Raw genomic sequence first — 14,455 nt, forward strand, 5'->3', positions numbered from 1 at the left:
CTTTCCCTTACCTGGATGTCGGACTTTGTAGATTCTGCCGAGATTTGAGCCTCAGGGTGAACACGTTCTTGGCGTGCATGCTGCTGAGGGCTGTGGAGGACACAGAGATGGTGAAATGGCAAAGTGGCTCTTGAGCATAGGTAGGGGAAGCTCCCAGATGTCTGAGTCAGTGACACCTGAACACCACCCTTGAGGCATCCTGCTGAGGTGGCCATTGGGGTTTTCTTTTTCTTCCTTTTATTCCACAAATAAGGCCGGGTGTGGTGGCTCATGCCTATAATCCCAGCACTTTTGGAGGCCGTGGCGGGTGGATTACTGGAGGTTAGGAGTTTGAGACCAGACTGGCCAACATACTGAAACCAGTCATGGTGGTAGTGCCTATAGTCCCAGCTACATGAGAATCACTTGAAGCCAGGAGGCGGAGGTTGCAGTAAGCGGGAACTGCGCCACTGCACTCCAGCCTGGATGACAGACCAAGACTCCGTCTCATAAAAAAAAAAAAAAAAAAGGTCCTTGATCTGATACAGGGCAGCTTCTAGGTATTGCTTCTAGGTGTTGGGAAATTCAACCTAAAAATGGAAACTCCCAGGACATCTCCATGGCTTGGGATCCACAGGACAGCATCGTTGACGTTGGGGATATCTTAAACATGTAGAAACCTTCAGGACTATCTTAGACAGGGCACAGGGCACAGCACCCGGGGGTGCAGAGTGGAGAGTTCACCACTACAGCCTGGAATCGCCTCTGTGATGCCTTCTTCATGACACTTGGCTGCCTTCGCGGCTGGAAGGCTGGGGCTTAGACCCCAACGTGGCCACAGGCTAGCAGCTTGCTTCACCTCCCTGAACTGCAATTTCTCCATCTGTGCCTTTCTCCCAGGAGGAGTGTCCAGGTTCACTTAGCCCATGTGGGCCAGAAGCCCCACACAGTGCCTGGCACACAGTAGGCCCTCGGCGGATGCTGACCCCTTCTGTCTCCACTACCCTCCAGGGGCTCCCTCCTGAAACAGCCTCCCTCAGCGCCTTGAGTCTTGTACCCTAACAGGCTCTTGCTGCAGTGAGAGGGAGGCCCCGAGGCCAACTGTCTCTGTTCAGAAAGACCTGGGGGTCTCCTTGACCATGGGCTTAGGGCTCAGACCCCAACACAAACAAGCCCCATGTGCTGCAGAGAAGGAGGTACCTTTGCTGAGGTCCAAAGGCTGTGAGTCCTGCACGAGCCTATAGTGGTGCGGGTCCCAGGTCACATTGGAGGTGTAGAGCTTGGGGATCTGAATGTGCTGTTTGCCTCGGACATCAAACGTCTCACAGGCTGCCTGGAAGAAGGTGGAGCAGACTAGGGTTAATGGTCAGCAGCAGCAGCATCCCCAGCACTGGGGCTACCACTTTTTAGGCCCTTACCATGGGCTGAACACTGAGCCATGCGCTTCGTGTAACTTCGAAGCACACTTACCTGATAGGGTGACAGCAAGGACTCAAAGAGGTGTCTGGGCTTGGCACATGGTAGCTATTGCTACTATTATAAATACTGCTTTGTTTTTGTTTTGAGACAGGGTCTCACTCAGTCGCCCAGGCTGGAGTACAGTGGCGCCATCATAGCTCACTGAAGCGCCAACCTCCTGGGCTCAAGCAATCCTCCTGCCTCAGCCTACTGAGTAGCTGAGACTACAGGTATGCACAACCAAGCCCAGCCAATTTTCTGTATTTTCAGTAGAGGCAGGTTTCACATGTTACCCAGGCTAGTTTCGAGTTCCTGGGCTCAAGCGATCTGCCCACCTCAGCCTCCTAAAGTGCTTGGATTGCAGGCATGCTCCACTGTGCCCAACCATTATGAATGCCAATATTGACATGATCTTGTTGTATCCTCATGCCCACACTGGGAGAGGTCTGATTGCTCCCATTTTCCTGGTGTGGAGCCACATGGAGGAGGCCTGGGCTTTGAAACCAAGCCTGCCCTGATGCAAGCTGATGCTCCTAAGCACCACCGCTGAGTGACACTCTGCATGAGTGATGAGTTTCCTAAATGACTGGGGCCAACCACAGCAATAAAGAGCTATGGAGATACTGAGTGGATCCAAAGTGGATCCGCCACTATGTGGTGCCTGTCCCTAGGCTCTCTATGGCTGTGAGACTGAAACAGACACAGTAGTTAAGAGGTGACCTAGGTAGTCAGTGGAGGAAAGACCTTAAACTAGAAGCTCCCTAAGGGCAGGAGGTATCTGTGCCACCTTCTCCCCCAGAGTCGTGTGCACAGGGTGGAACTCTTCTGGGGGGCTGAGGGACAGCAGCAATGACCTAAGCCCTCAGGCTTGTGGCCCTGGCCCGTGCCTGGGACCACATCTACAGGACCATGGGCAGAGGTCATGGCACCTGGGACACCCAGCACAGATGTCCTAGGCATGAATGCACCGTGTCAGGTCCCTGCTGCGGGGGCAGCTCTGGCTGGGAACTGACCTTGAAGGTTTGCACGGCCCAGCTGCGGAAGGCGTCCTCCTGTCCACTGAGCTCATCCCCTTCTCCCATCGGGGTGAGCTGAGAGGCCCCCAGGTGGGACAGCTTCTGATCAATGTCATGAGCAAAGGCGCAGAACCGAGGGTACATGCTGGAGCCAAGGCCAAACACAGCGTACCTGCCCAAGGACACACACAGAGACTCATGTCCCATGCAAGCAGCACCTGGCACCCAGCACCAACAGCCTGGAGGGCCAGCCCCAGACTCTCCCCCTCCAGCTGCAGCATGGAGCTGGACCCTCTTCTGGCCCCCCCGACCCCCGAGCCTTGTCACCAACTCCCACGACCACCCCATGCTTGGCCTGCAGACCTGTGAGAGAGACTTGGTTTCTGTGGTTTGACCCTCGACACGTTCTGAATACAAACCTTAGACCCAGGGTTTCTCTGTGCCTGCACGGTTCTGAGAAGACCCCCTGTGCACACCCAGTTTCATCCCCTGAACCCAGACTTTGGGTCCACAAGGCAGGGCTAGGAGGAGTCCTGAATTCAATTTACCTGAATTTGTTGTTGAGCTCTTTCAGCATGAAGAGCGATTTCTTCAGTTTCTAGAAAGAGAGGGAATGACAGAGTTCTCAAGCCAGGATGAATAAAAACACTGTTTTTTCCTTTCTTCTGGAAACCTGGCCACAGCTTGCAGGAGAAGGCTCACGGCCCACAATGGAAGTTGGTTTACATATGGGGCTACCTGGCCAAGGACCTGGTTGTCAGCTGACAAGTTTAGCTTGTCTCTCACTCCAACTAAACTGTAGCAACTCGTGTAGGCCCTGCCCCTTAATGGGGTCCTGGAACAGCCGGGCCCCCACCCATCCAGCCCTGGCAGAGGGGGCCTGCCTTGTAGCATGGCTTCTCCAGAGGGGCTCCTAATGGGCCGTGATTCTGTTTGGAACCCAGTAGAAGCAACAACAATTGGTCCCATAGTCTCTGCAATAAGGCTGGCTTTCCAGGAATCCAAGATGATTCCAGGAGGTATGTGATCCAGCAGAACTAGCGTCAAATCCCATGGTGACTATTTACTCCCTTTTCATGATTTATTTTTTAGTTATTCCCCTTCAATTACATTTTCATTCTTCTGAGCACTGGAGAGACAGTCTCAAATTGGTGCTAATAGACCTTTAATACCTCTCTCATTGCCTAGTACTCTTTTTTAAAAACAAAGATAGCTGAGCACGGTGGCTCACGCCTATAATCCCAGCACTCTGGGAGGCTGAGGCAGGTGGATCACCTGAGGTTGGGAGTTCGAGACCAGCCTGACCAACATGGAGAAACCCCATCTCTACTAAAAAAAAAGAATACAAAATTGGCCAGGCGTGGTGGTGCGTGCCTGTAATCCCAGCTACTTGGGAGGCTGAGGCAGGAGAATCACTTGAACCAGGGAGGCAGAGTTTGCAGTGAGTTGAGTTCGCACCATTGCACTCTACCCTGGGCAACAAGAGCAAAACTCCATCTAAATAAATAAATAAATAAATAAATAAATAAATAAAACCAAAAAACAAACAAAAAAAACAAAGAGCAGGCCTTGGCCAGGGAATAGTATCTAGCTAAAATTCATTAACTTCATTTTGTTTTCATTGAATTTATGTTTTGCTGCTTCCCATTTGTGGGAGTGATACAAGTTTCCTTTAAATATGAATTTTTAAATACAAACAGGTAGGCCATTCACAGAAATATATTAAATATGTCATAGGAAAGGTGGCACTCCCATATGGCAATAATTACGACAGAGGCCGGCAGATAACCTGAGTGACCCGGAGTGGCCTGAGCACTGACTCCCAAATGCCCTCTGTAGGACCTGCCGCATCCCCCAGACCCTTCCTGGGTCCTCCTGTGCCCTACCACCCCCTAGACCAGCCAGACCTCAGGCCACCCACCTCTCCATTGCCGGGGCAGTCTCCGTTGCCAAACGTACTGGTCACCACCAACAGCAGCCGCTCCTCCTCCAGGCAGCTCAGGTTGTACTTATCCATGCAGACAACCTGGATGGCACCCAAGTGGACATCAGCCCTCGGCTCCCAGTAGGGCCCTCCCTACCCTGCCCAGACACCCTGGGCTTCCTCCCACACTGTCCCCAGGCTGCGGCTCCTGTGCTCATCTGTCTCTCCCAGGGCCGGGCACAGGCGTGGCACAGAGGAGGTGAATGAACCAATTTGAACACATCATCCTCTGTTTTCCTTCCCCGCTCAAGCCCTACGGCTAACCCGTCGGCAAGCCCTGGAAGATCTGTCTCCAAAATATTGCCCTTCCCATGTCTAAATGCCTCTCACCATGTCCACTACTATTTGCAATTCTCCATGTGTGGAAATATTTCCACAAAATTGGAATGAGCAAGTCACAACTGTGCCCGGAGGGAACGGCTGGGGAAATGTGCCGTCGCCTTGCTGTTCTATCCAGGCCCACCCAGCTGAGGATGGGGGACCTGCCACCACTCTCCTGGCAGTTCTGGACTCCTGGGAGCCGGCAGTTGAGGCTTGGACCCAAGAGGTTTTTTCAGCAACCTGGCCGACCTGGTCATCAGTCAGTGCCCCCTTGGCCTAGGCCTCTACGTGGCACAGATCACAGTTCATCCCATCGTGGCATTATGCTGGCCTGTGCCCTGTCCTCAGGGTCACATCCATCTCCCAGAAGCCGTGTGACCCTGGAAAACCTATCAACCTGTCTAACAGTCAGGTTCCTCCTCTGTGCATTAACAATGGCATTGACGCCTGATTTGCAGGGCGCTGGGAGGGGAGAGGGAGGTGTATGCTGGAGAGCTCCCCAGGGGCAAGGCCTGGCTCTGCACCACTCACTGTCAGATCCTCAGAGCCTGGGGCTGGTCCAGCACGTGGCCACCATTCCCTAAGAGTTGGATTTTAACCGTCAGTGTTGAAGGCAGGGGATAGAGCTTAGACAGACCCTCTGCGGCCTTTTTTTTGTTTATCTGCAGCTTACTCATCTCTTCCCCCTTTCACATGTACCACTGCATCCTGCACAGCCGGTGTTCAGTGAGCCTGAATAAAGTTCAGCCAGAGCAGCTGATGTATATTGAGGCCTGGATTCACTGTGAAAGTGTTTCTCAGACTGTGTTCTCCAGAACACCATGAAAAACTCATCTTCTGTGCAAGTTTGGCAATCCCTGCACACAAGTCTTTCCTTCTCTTCCAGATTTATGATGCACATTAGCACATCCAAGGCTCTGAGACATCCAGGAGTGGGAAAACCGTTTTAACTTTTCCTAGACTCCCCTGCACACAAGCAGAAAAAACAACAGCCATCCCACTGAGCCAGTACCTTGGGGTTGAAGGCACAGCTGAACAAGGCCCCCAGGTCCCAGGCCAGCGCCTCTGATTTTCCTGTCTCTGTCGCAAAGAGGATGGTGACTCTGACTCGGGACGCCATTGTCTTGCGCATCAGCATACAGGCAAAGAGCACAGCTCTGTGGGGACAGACAGACAGGCAGGCGCTGTGTGCTGAGTCAGCCTTTCAGAAGAAAATGGGGGACCAGGGGAATGGGAGGGGACAGCGTTTAACGTGGGGCAGGTTGAGGGAAAAGCAAGCTACGTTTCTTACCAGCCATGCACCGTGACAACTCACCCTTTTCCTCCCCTCACCCACTACTATAGGCCCCTTTGGGAAAAGGGAGGAGAGAGAAGGTTGGAACAATGGCAGCAGGGGACCCTTGGAATTGGCAACTGGACCTCTGGGAGCCAAATTCCACAAAGAATATACATTCCCAGGCTGGGCGCCGTGGCTCACATCTGTAATCCCAGCACTTTGGGAGGCTGAGACAGGAAGATCGCTTGAGCCCAGGAGTTCAAGACCAACTTGGGCAACACTGCGAGACCCCGTCTCTACAAAAAATAAACAAAATTAGTCAGGCGTGGGTTTGTACCTGTGGTCCCAGATACTTGGGAGGCTCAGGTGGGAGGATCACTTGAGCTCGGGAAGCAGAGGCTGCAGTGAGCTGTGATGGCACCACTACACCCCAGCCTGGGTGACAGAGTAAGGACCCTGTCTCAAAAACAAAAGCAAAAAGAATATCCATTCCCTGTGTTCTTGCCCTTCGAGGACTGGAGGCAGAGGCTGACTAGAAGGGAGAGACACAGTTCACACATCACTACCAGCCACTGCCACTGCCACTCACTTGACCAAGACTTTCAACGGAATCTCCCTTCTCTTGGGTCTCCGCTTCTCGTCCTGCCAGACATGGGTTTTCCAGGCCTCTACCTTCAGAAAAGAAAGGAGATGTGAGGGCAGGGCAGGGTCCTGGCTTGGCTCGGCTTGCGGATGCTGCATTGGTAGAGGACCCTTCGCACCCGTCATGAGCCTGAGAGAGAAGGCTGGCCTGCGCTCCACCCCCGTCACTGAACTCCTGCAAGGGAGGGCTGTGGCTGCCTCTCCCCCAGAGTTGCCTCTCCACTGCCCAGCATGGAGCCTGCACATCGAGGGGGGTGGCTAACTCTTATTCTCATTAGTGTCCTCCTGGAAGGAACAGGCTGCACTCCCTTTTGCTTTTAGCATCTTATCACCAGGCAGACGACATAATGTACAGTCCCAACCCAGACACCTTTGAGAGCAAGAAGAGCTGCGACTACAACAGGCAAGACTCTAGGACATGCAGTCACCCTGCATGTGAGGTCCTGTAGATGGAGGAAGCTCTTCCTTTAGATGGAGGAAGCTCTTCTTAAAATTGAACCCAAATCCTTTTTGGCACAAAATGAACTCGTCTCAATAGCTCATGGTTACTGAATGCATTCTGCGTTGGGCACTGGGCTGAGCTGTTCCATATACCAGCTTTGCGATCCACACAACCCCCTGTTGTGGAGTGAAGCCCATCCCTTTTAGAGATGAGAAGATCAGGGCTCAGAAAGGGGAAAGGACCCACCCAAGACCCTATTGCTAGGAAGTGGCAGAATCAATAGCGTCTGACTCAGGGGCTAATCCCCTCAGCACTCTGCTGAGTGACTGTTGCCGGACCCTCCCGTGGAAGCAGGTATAATGACAGACCCCGCATCCGAGCCACAGGCCACCAGCGGTGCAGTGGAAGGCACTTCCTTCAGTGCCACTCTCCATGGAAATGCACAAAGGCTGCTCAGCATCCTTGAGTGGGGCCTGGAAAGCCCTAACAACATACTCCTGCCTCCCCTTGTGCCCTGCACGTGTAACAATGAGGTGCACACACACACACACACACACACACACATACAGCCACACCTGAGCCCCCAGGAGGGAGAGAAGAGAAAGGTCCCTAACCTGATAGTAGTAGAAAGGGGACAGGACGTAGTTCAGCATCTCCTGGTGAAACACGGGGGTGATGCTCCCAGACATGGGAGGGACCAGCCAAATCCAGTCTGCCGGGCAGCCCCCACGGGACCGGTATTCATTCTGCATGTACTTCATGAAGGATTCTGCAGCCGAGTGGTGGTCCATGATGGTCACATTCTGCTTCTGTATCAGAAGGCAAGAAGGGGAGTGGAGATAAGGGTGGGGGAATCAGGAGAGGGGCCGGTTGGCTGCAGGGCTCCCAGAGAGTGCCTGGGAAGGCCTGGCAATCTGTAACATGGGAGAGCAACTCCTCCTGGCCCTCTCCTTGCCTGCTGAAAATAAACACCCAAAGGGAAGGTGCTTGTGGAGCCTCTGACAGAGCTCAAGAAAGCACATTAGCCAGGGTCAGCCCACAGGTCCCATGGGGGCCTCCCTTAACTCTTTGAGGGCAATATCCAGCCTCTCATGCCCACAGATCTCCCCAGACTCCCAGCAAATGGCTCTCTCTGGATCTACATAACTTAAACCACAGCACCTTTTGGTAGGTAAAGGAAATACCATCCCAGCCATTTATGGTGGAGAGTTCTAAGAGTCACTTGCATGGGGTTGTAGCCTCCTCAGCCAAGAAGAAGCCAGACCCCTCCGTGGGGAGGTCTGAAGCATTGGGAGAACTATAGTGTATGGGAGACGAATCACTCACAGTCTGAAATTATGGGCTGTGGGGTCTGACCCCATGGAATGGTCCAGCAAGGCAGCCACTGGCCTCTATGTCTGTGGCAACCCATTCAGTCAAGAGATACTTGTTTAACATAGTGGTTGAAACTCTGGCTTCTTATTTGCCATGTGACCTTAAGCAATTTCCTTATCTGTGAAATGGGAATTATATGAATTCCTATAATGGCCAGGTGCAGTGGCTCATGCCTGTAATCCTAGCACTTTGGGAGGCCGAGGTGGAAGGGTCGCTTGAGCCCAGGAGTTTGAAATCAGCCTGGGAAACATGGTGAGACCCTGTCTCTATAAAAATTTAAAAATTAGTAGGCCAGGTGTTGGGGCTTACGCCTATAATCCCAGCACTTTGGGAGGGCGAGACGGGCAGATCACCTGAGGTCAGGAGTTTGAGACCAGCCTGACCAACATGGTGAAACTCCGTCTCTACTAAAAAATATAAAAATTAGCCAGGCATGCTGGAGGCACACACCTGTAATCCCAGCTACTCAGAAGGCTAAGGAAGGACAATCGCTTGAACCCGGGAGGCAGAGGTTGCAGTGAGCCGAGATCACGCCATTGCACTCCAGTCTGGGTGACAGAGCGAGACTCTGTCTTAAAAAAAAAAAAATTAAAAATTAGCCAGATGTGGTGGCACATGCCAGTGTTCTCAGATACGTGGGAGGCTGATGTGGTGGGAGCATTGCTTGAGCCCAGGAGGTCGAGGCTGCAGTGAGCCATGATCAAGCCACTGCACTCCAGTCTGGGTAACAAAACAAGACCTTGTCTCCAACAAAAAAGTTCCTACATCATGAGGTTGTTGAAAGGATGCAATAAGCTGACATAAGCAAAGCATAGTAAGTGCTTAATAAATGTTAGCTGCTCTTATAATCTCCATCTGCCAGGCACTGCATAAGGCATCGGCGTTATAGAAGGGAAAGACACAACCCCTTCTCTGCATTAGAGCCTAGTCTAACTGGGTGGGGAAGCAGAGGAAAATCAGTCATTTTCACATGGCCTGATAGAAACTCTGATGGAGGCAGGCAAAGGTGCTGGGGAAGGGCAGAGGAGAGGATACAACGCCAGACAGAGGCCCAGGGCGAGTTGGCGAATTTCGGGAGCAGCTCCTGAGAGGAAGGGAGACTTGTGAGAGGGGTGCAAGTTAGTTGAGTGGGGCACTGTATGAGTCAAGGCAAGGAGGCATGAGAGGACCAGCTGGTGTCAGGCCTGGGAAGGCCAGCCATGCCTTGTAAATCCTATAGACATACATAAGTTATATATGTGTATATAAAAGTCCGGCCACCACTCTTGTGGACGTGGGCTCTCATTCATTTATTCTTCCAAGACACAGCAACTCCTGGGAGCCAGATCAGTTCTAAGCTCAGCGGTAGCTACAGGATGGGTGCAGTGGCTCACACCTGTAATCCCAGCACTTTGGGAGGCAGAGACAGGTGGATCACTTGAGGCCAGGAGTTTGAAACCAGCCTGGCCAACATGGTGAAACCCTATCTCTACTAAAATTACAAAAATTAGCCGGGTGTGGTGGTGCAATCCTGTAATCCCAGCTACTTGGGAGGCTGAGGCAGGAGAATTGCTTGGACCCAGGAGGCGGAGATTGCAGTGAGCCGAGATCACAGCATGCACTCCAGCCTAGGCAAAGGAGGGAGAGTTCATCTCCAAAAAAAAAAAAAAAAAACAACTCAGTGGTAGCCACGATCATGATGACAACATAATAAACAGTAAGAAAATCATTGCTTACTGAGTGTTCTCTATGGGCCAGGCAGTGCAGCTAAACATTTTGCATGCATTTTTACTTAACTCTTATAATCCTCAGGTGAGGGAGGCACTATTATCCCCATTTTACAGAGGAGGAAACAAGGGCCCATCTTTTGAATTTTACCCTGAAGGAGGGTGGTGAGGAAGTCCTGGAGACGCTCAGGCAGTGGAAGGACACAGTCAGCCACGGTCAGGAGACAGCAGAGGCTCACAGATTTTCTGGGACGTATCCACATCCTGCCAGCATCAGGGCTGGTGCTGGGAGTCCCCAGGAGTCAGGATGTGTGGTGCAAAGCTAGCCCTTCCTGAAACACCGGGGGGCTTTTCCTGTTCCATCTTCCCCTCCCCTGTCAAGCACAGGCCTGATCTGCCTATGGGGTGACCCAGTCATGGGGAACAGTGTGTGCTCATCTGTACTCTGTTCACCACTCACATCCTTGGCCCAGCCTAGTGCCCAGCACCAGGCAAATGCTGAGTAAAACATTGCTGAATGAATGAATGAATGCCCAGTGGTGGGGTCTCCAGGGCATCTGTCAGCTTTGTGGCAATGGCCGTGGCTTCTAAAGTAGTATCTTCCTACATCTCAGGCCTCCTTCCCACAGGGAAGAGAAGTGTTTCTATGAGTAAGAGCAGCAGATGGGCCAGAGGGCTTAGCCCCACACAGGAGCCCAGTGGCTGTGTGTGGGCTTACGAGGAGGTGGAGGCTGTCATCCTCGCACAGCAAGCAAGAGCAGCCACAGCTCATAGGTCCCCTCCCAGCATCACTCATTCATGCACGCATCGGACAAGGACTGAAGACCCAGTTTGTGCCAGGCCAGTACGCGAATGTGGCCCTCATCATTCATTCTTCCAAGACACATTATTTTAGCATCTACCATGTGCCAGACACTCTTCCAGGCCAGAGGTGCAGCAGCAAACAGACAGACAAGGTCCCTGCCCCATGGAGCTTACATGCTAGTGGGGGAAACCAAACAATAAAGAAAGCCGGCCCGGCGCCGTGGCTCATGCCTATAATCCCAGCGCTTTGGGAGGCTGAGGCAAGCGGAGCACTTGAGGCCAGGAGTTCAGAACCAACCTGGGCAACATGGAAAAACACAACTCTACTAAAAATATAAAAATTAGGCAAGCATGGTGTGCACCTGTAGTCCCAGCTACTCGGCAGGCTAAGGTGGGAGGATCACTTGAGCCCAGGAGGTCAAGGCTGCAGTGATCATGCCACTGCATTCCAGCCTGGGTGACCAAGTGAGATGATGTCTCAAAAAAAAAAAAAAAAACGGAAAAGAAAGAAGAAAGTCGATGTCCTATATAATGCCAGGAACTGTATGAGGAAGTATTTTGAAAAAAAATAAAATGGTTAAAGGACTAACACAAAGAGACAGGTTGGCAGTGGGGTGAGGGCATCATTTTACATGGCATGGTCAGGGAGGCCTTCTTTGTTTTTTTTTTTGTTTTTGAGCGGAGTCTCGCTCTGTCGCCCAGCCAGGCTGAAGCAGCTGCGGGATGAGGAAGCGCAATGAGATCTCTCCATAGTTTTGCTGTAGAAAGGAGCAGAAGGGTGAGGCAGTGGCTGGAGGGAGCCTGAGGTTTGGCAGGAGTTATGTGGTTAGCTATTCATTTCTTTCTTTGAAATGGGGCTAAGACAGCCTGTCTGTACACTGCTGGGAATGACTCAGCAGAGAGAGAGACATTGATGATACAGAGAGAGAAGAGGGAAATTTTGGGGAGTAAAGTCCTTGAGTGATTGAGAGAGGACAGAATTCAGTGCTCAAGTGCAGGGATTGAACAGTCTTGGGAGGTGAGGAGCTGCCTGTTGCTCGACCTCTAGAGTGAGCAAGGGGGCTGACTTATAAATTAAGCATCACATAAGTCACTGGATCAGATAAGCTTCTAACCAAAAAGTCTTCAGACTCACAAAACTCCAGACATACCTGGAAACTATGGAGCACAGCAATGTTGATCTCAACGACAGCCTGGTCTTTCCAGAGTGAGGCCAGCTTGTGCGTTTCCAAGCCCATTCTCCTGCCCACTTCCTACAGAGGCAGAGTGATAGCGGGGAGTCAGTCCCTGAAGCCACCCCCAGGCCCACACCTTCAACTGGCCAGCTGGGCTGCCTGTGTTACCTCCAGGATGTTGTAGCGCTGGACGTCACAGAAGTCCCGGACTCCGATCTCTGTGCCCATGTACCAGCCATTGAAGGGGCACCCTGGGAACTCCAGGCCGCCCACCTCGAGCAGCATGTTGGCCACTGCAGGCAGGGCGTACCACTTTAGCTCCAGTTCCCGAAACCACTCGTATCTGGCAGAAAGGCAGACACAATTTAACTGGGGCCTTCCTTATTTTTTTTTTTTTTTTTTTTTTTTTAGTGACTTGGTCTTGCTCTGTTGCTCATGCTGGAGTGCAGTGCAGTGGCACAATCATAACTCACTGCAGCCTTTAACTCCTGGGCCCACGCGATCCTCCTGCCTCAGCCTTCCAAGTAGCTAGGACTGCAGGCATGTGCCATCTTGCTCAGCTAATTTTTTTCCTTATTATTATTATTTTTTTTTAGAGTCTTACTATGTTGCCCGGGCTGGTTTCGAACTACTGGCCTCAAGTAATCCTCCTGCCTCAGCCTCCCAAAGTGCTGGAATTATAGGTGTGAACCACCATGTCTGGCGCTGGGGACTTCACTTTTGCACCTTTGGCCTCCCACTGACCGCCCACCTGCCCACCAAGAAGAAAGCTTCAGAAAGAGTCAAACAAGAAAACTCCTTTCCAAGAGTTGATTCTGAGTTAATCCCAGCCAGAGAGACGTATTGGACACATAGGATGCCATTTATTAAATTATGCATTCATGCACTCATTCATTCATGCAAAACTATATTAAGCATCAAGTATGTGCCAGGCTCTGTGCTAAATGCTGAGAACGCAACACAACAGAGCAATTAAGGACTCTAGTGTCAGAAAGCTGGGGTTCAAGTTCTGCCTCACCACTGACTAGCAGTGTGAACTTGGGATGTTTTTTAGCTTATCTGAGCCACAACATCCCCATTAGCAGAATAGAAATCATAGCATCAAATTCACGGAATTATTATAAAGCTAGTAATATCATTCACTTGTATATTCATTTATTCCACAAACATTTATAACTGAGCACCTACTATGTGCCAGGCACTCTGCTAGCTGTTGGGTATACATTGTGAACAGAAAAGAAAAGATCTCCACTCTCAAGGAACTTGTAGTCTAATGTCTAGACTCTAGATTATAAATGGGTAAACAAATATATAAGAAAGAAAAACAAGATGATGTGTTAGACTGAGGGTAAGGGCGCCTCCTCTAGCTTGAGTGGTCAGAGAGCCTTCTCAGAGGAGGTGACATTATAGGAAATACCTTTTGACAAGAAGAAATGAGCCTAGAAAAATTCTGAGGAAAAGGCATGTCAGGCAAAGGGAACAGGGAGTACAAAGGCCATGAGTCGGGACTGAATTTGGTTCATTCAATGTCCAGGAAGAAGAGCCCAGCCCAATGTCTGCTAGAGACTAAATCTCAATACGCAGAGGTATTTTTGCAATTATGAGAACTGCATAGAGCAGGGGCTGGGCCAGTGGGACTCTTGAAGTCACTGCAGCCCTATATGCTCCCGACAGGAGAGGGACAGCTAAGAGCATTGGCAGGAGGGCAGAAGAGGCCTGGGCTGCTCCTTTCTAGAATCTCAATGCATTCCTCTCTTGCAGTCACTGCTTCTCAAGCTCCTGGGGCCCCATCCGCCTAATCCTCTGCTTCCCCTCAGCATCAACACATCCTCCTGTCTGAGGCCCAAGGTGCCAGTGCAGAATGGCTGCAGAATGCAACAGTGACAAAAGAGTCCTTGAAAGCCAGCCCCCTGAGTGTCACCTGCTGCTGGCTGGGCTTTAGGGGAGGTATGGGGAGGGCTGGAGCCTCACTTAGGAAAGGAGAAGGGCTGTGTGTTGACTTGCCCCTGCCCCCAGCACCCTCAGCCTACTTACTTGGGATGTTCCATGGCCACCTCAAGCACAAGGTCAGGTGGAATTTCGAAGAGCTCAGGGTCACGGCCATCAGCCTGCAGGACCAGGGGGACCACATCAAAGCGGCCGTACTTGGGCTTCCAGCCCAGGTCAATGCACAGCTGGGGAACAAGACAGGCCCTGTGAGTCTGTAAGCCTGGGCTGCATGTCTCCTCTGGGCTCCACTCTGTCACTCACTCACCACAGGGCTCCCTGCCCCAATGGC

The 14,455-nt window shown here is 51.6% G+C and overlaps 1 protein-coding gene across 1 annotated transcript in view; it reads right to left on the minus strand.

Moving 5' to 3' along the window:
- The window catches only part of NOS2 (nitric oxide synthase 2), a 42,584-nt gene that overhangs the window by 9,669 nt on the left and 18,460 nt on the right, over positions 1-14,455 (minus strand). The window contains exons 8-18 of the mRNA XM_054535604.2: positions 14,212-14,351; positions 12,346-12,520; positions 12,154-12,255; positions 7,733-7,927; positions 6,624-6,706; positions 5,771-5,915; positions 4,375-4,479; positions 3,002-3,051; positions 2,451-2,625; positions 1,180-1,312; positions 12-90 (exon numbers count right to left, since the gene is read on the minus strand). Coding sequence (XP_054391579.2) covers positions 12-90; positions 1,180-1,312; positions 2,451-2,625; positions 3,002-3,051; positions 4,375-4,479; positions 5,771-5,915; positions 6,624-6,706; positions 7,733-7,927; positions 12,154-12,255; positions 12,346-12,520; positions 14,212-14,351 — 1,382 coding nt within the window. The remainder of the gene's footprint in view (positions 1-11; positions 91-1,179; positions 1,313-2,450; positions 2,626-3,001; positions 3,052-4,374; positions 4,480-5,770; positions 5,916-6,623; positions 6,707-7,732; positions 7,928-12,153; positions 12,256-12,345; positions 12,521-14,211; positions 14,352-14,455) is intronic.

This window comes from Pongo abelii, chromosome 19 (genome assembly GCF_028885655.2).
Source record: "Pongo abelii isolate AG06213 chromosome 19, NHGRI_mPonAbe1-v2.0_pri, whole genome shotgun sequence".
NCBI classification, from domain to species: Eukaryota; Metazoa; Chordata; class Mammalia; order Primates; family Hominidae; genus Pongo; species Pongo abelii.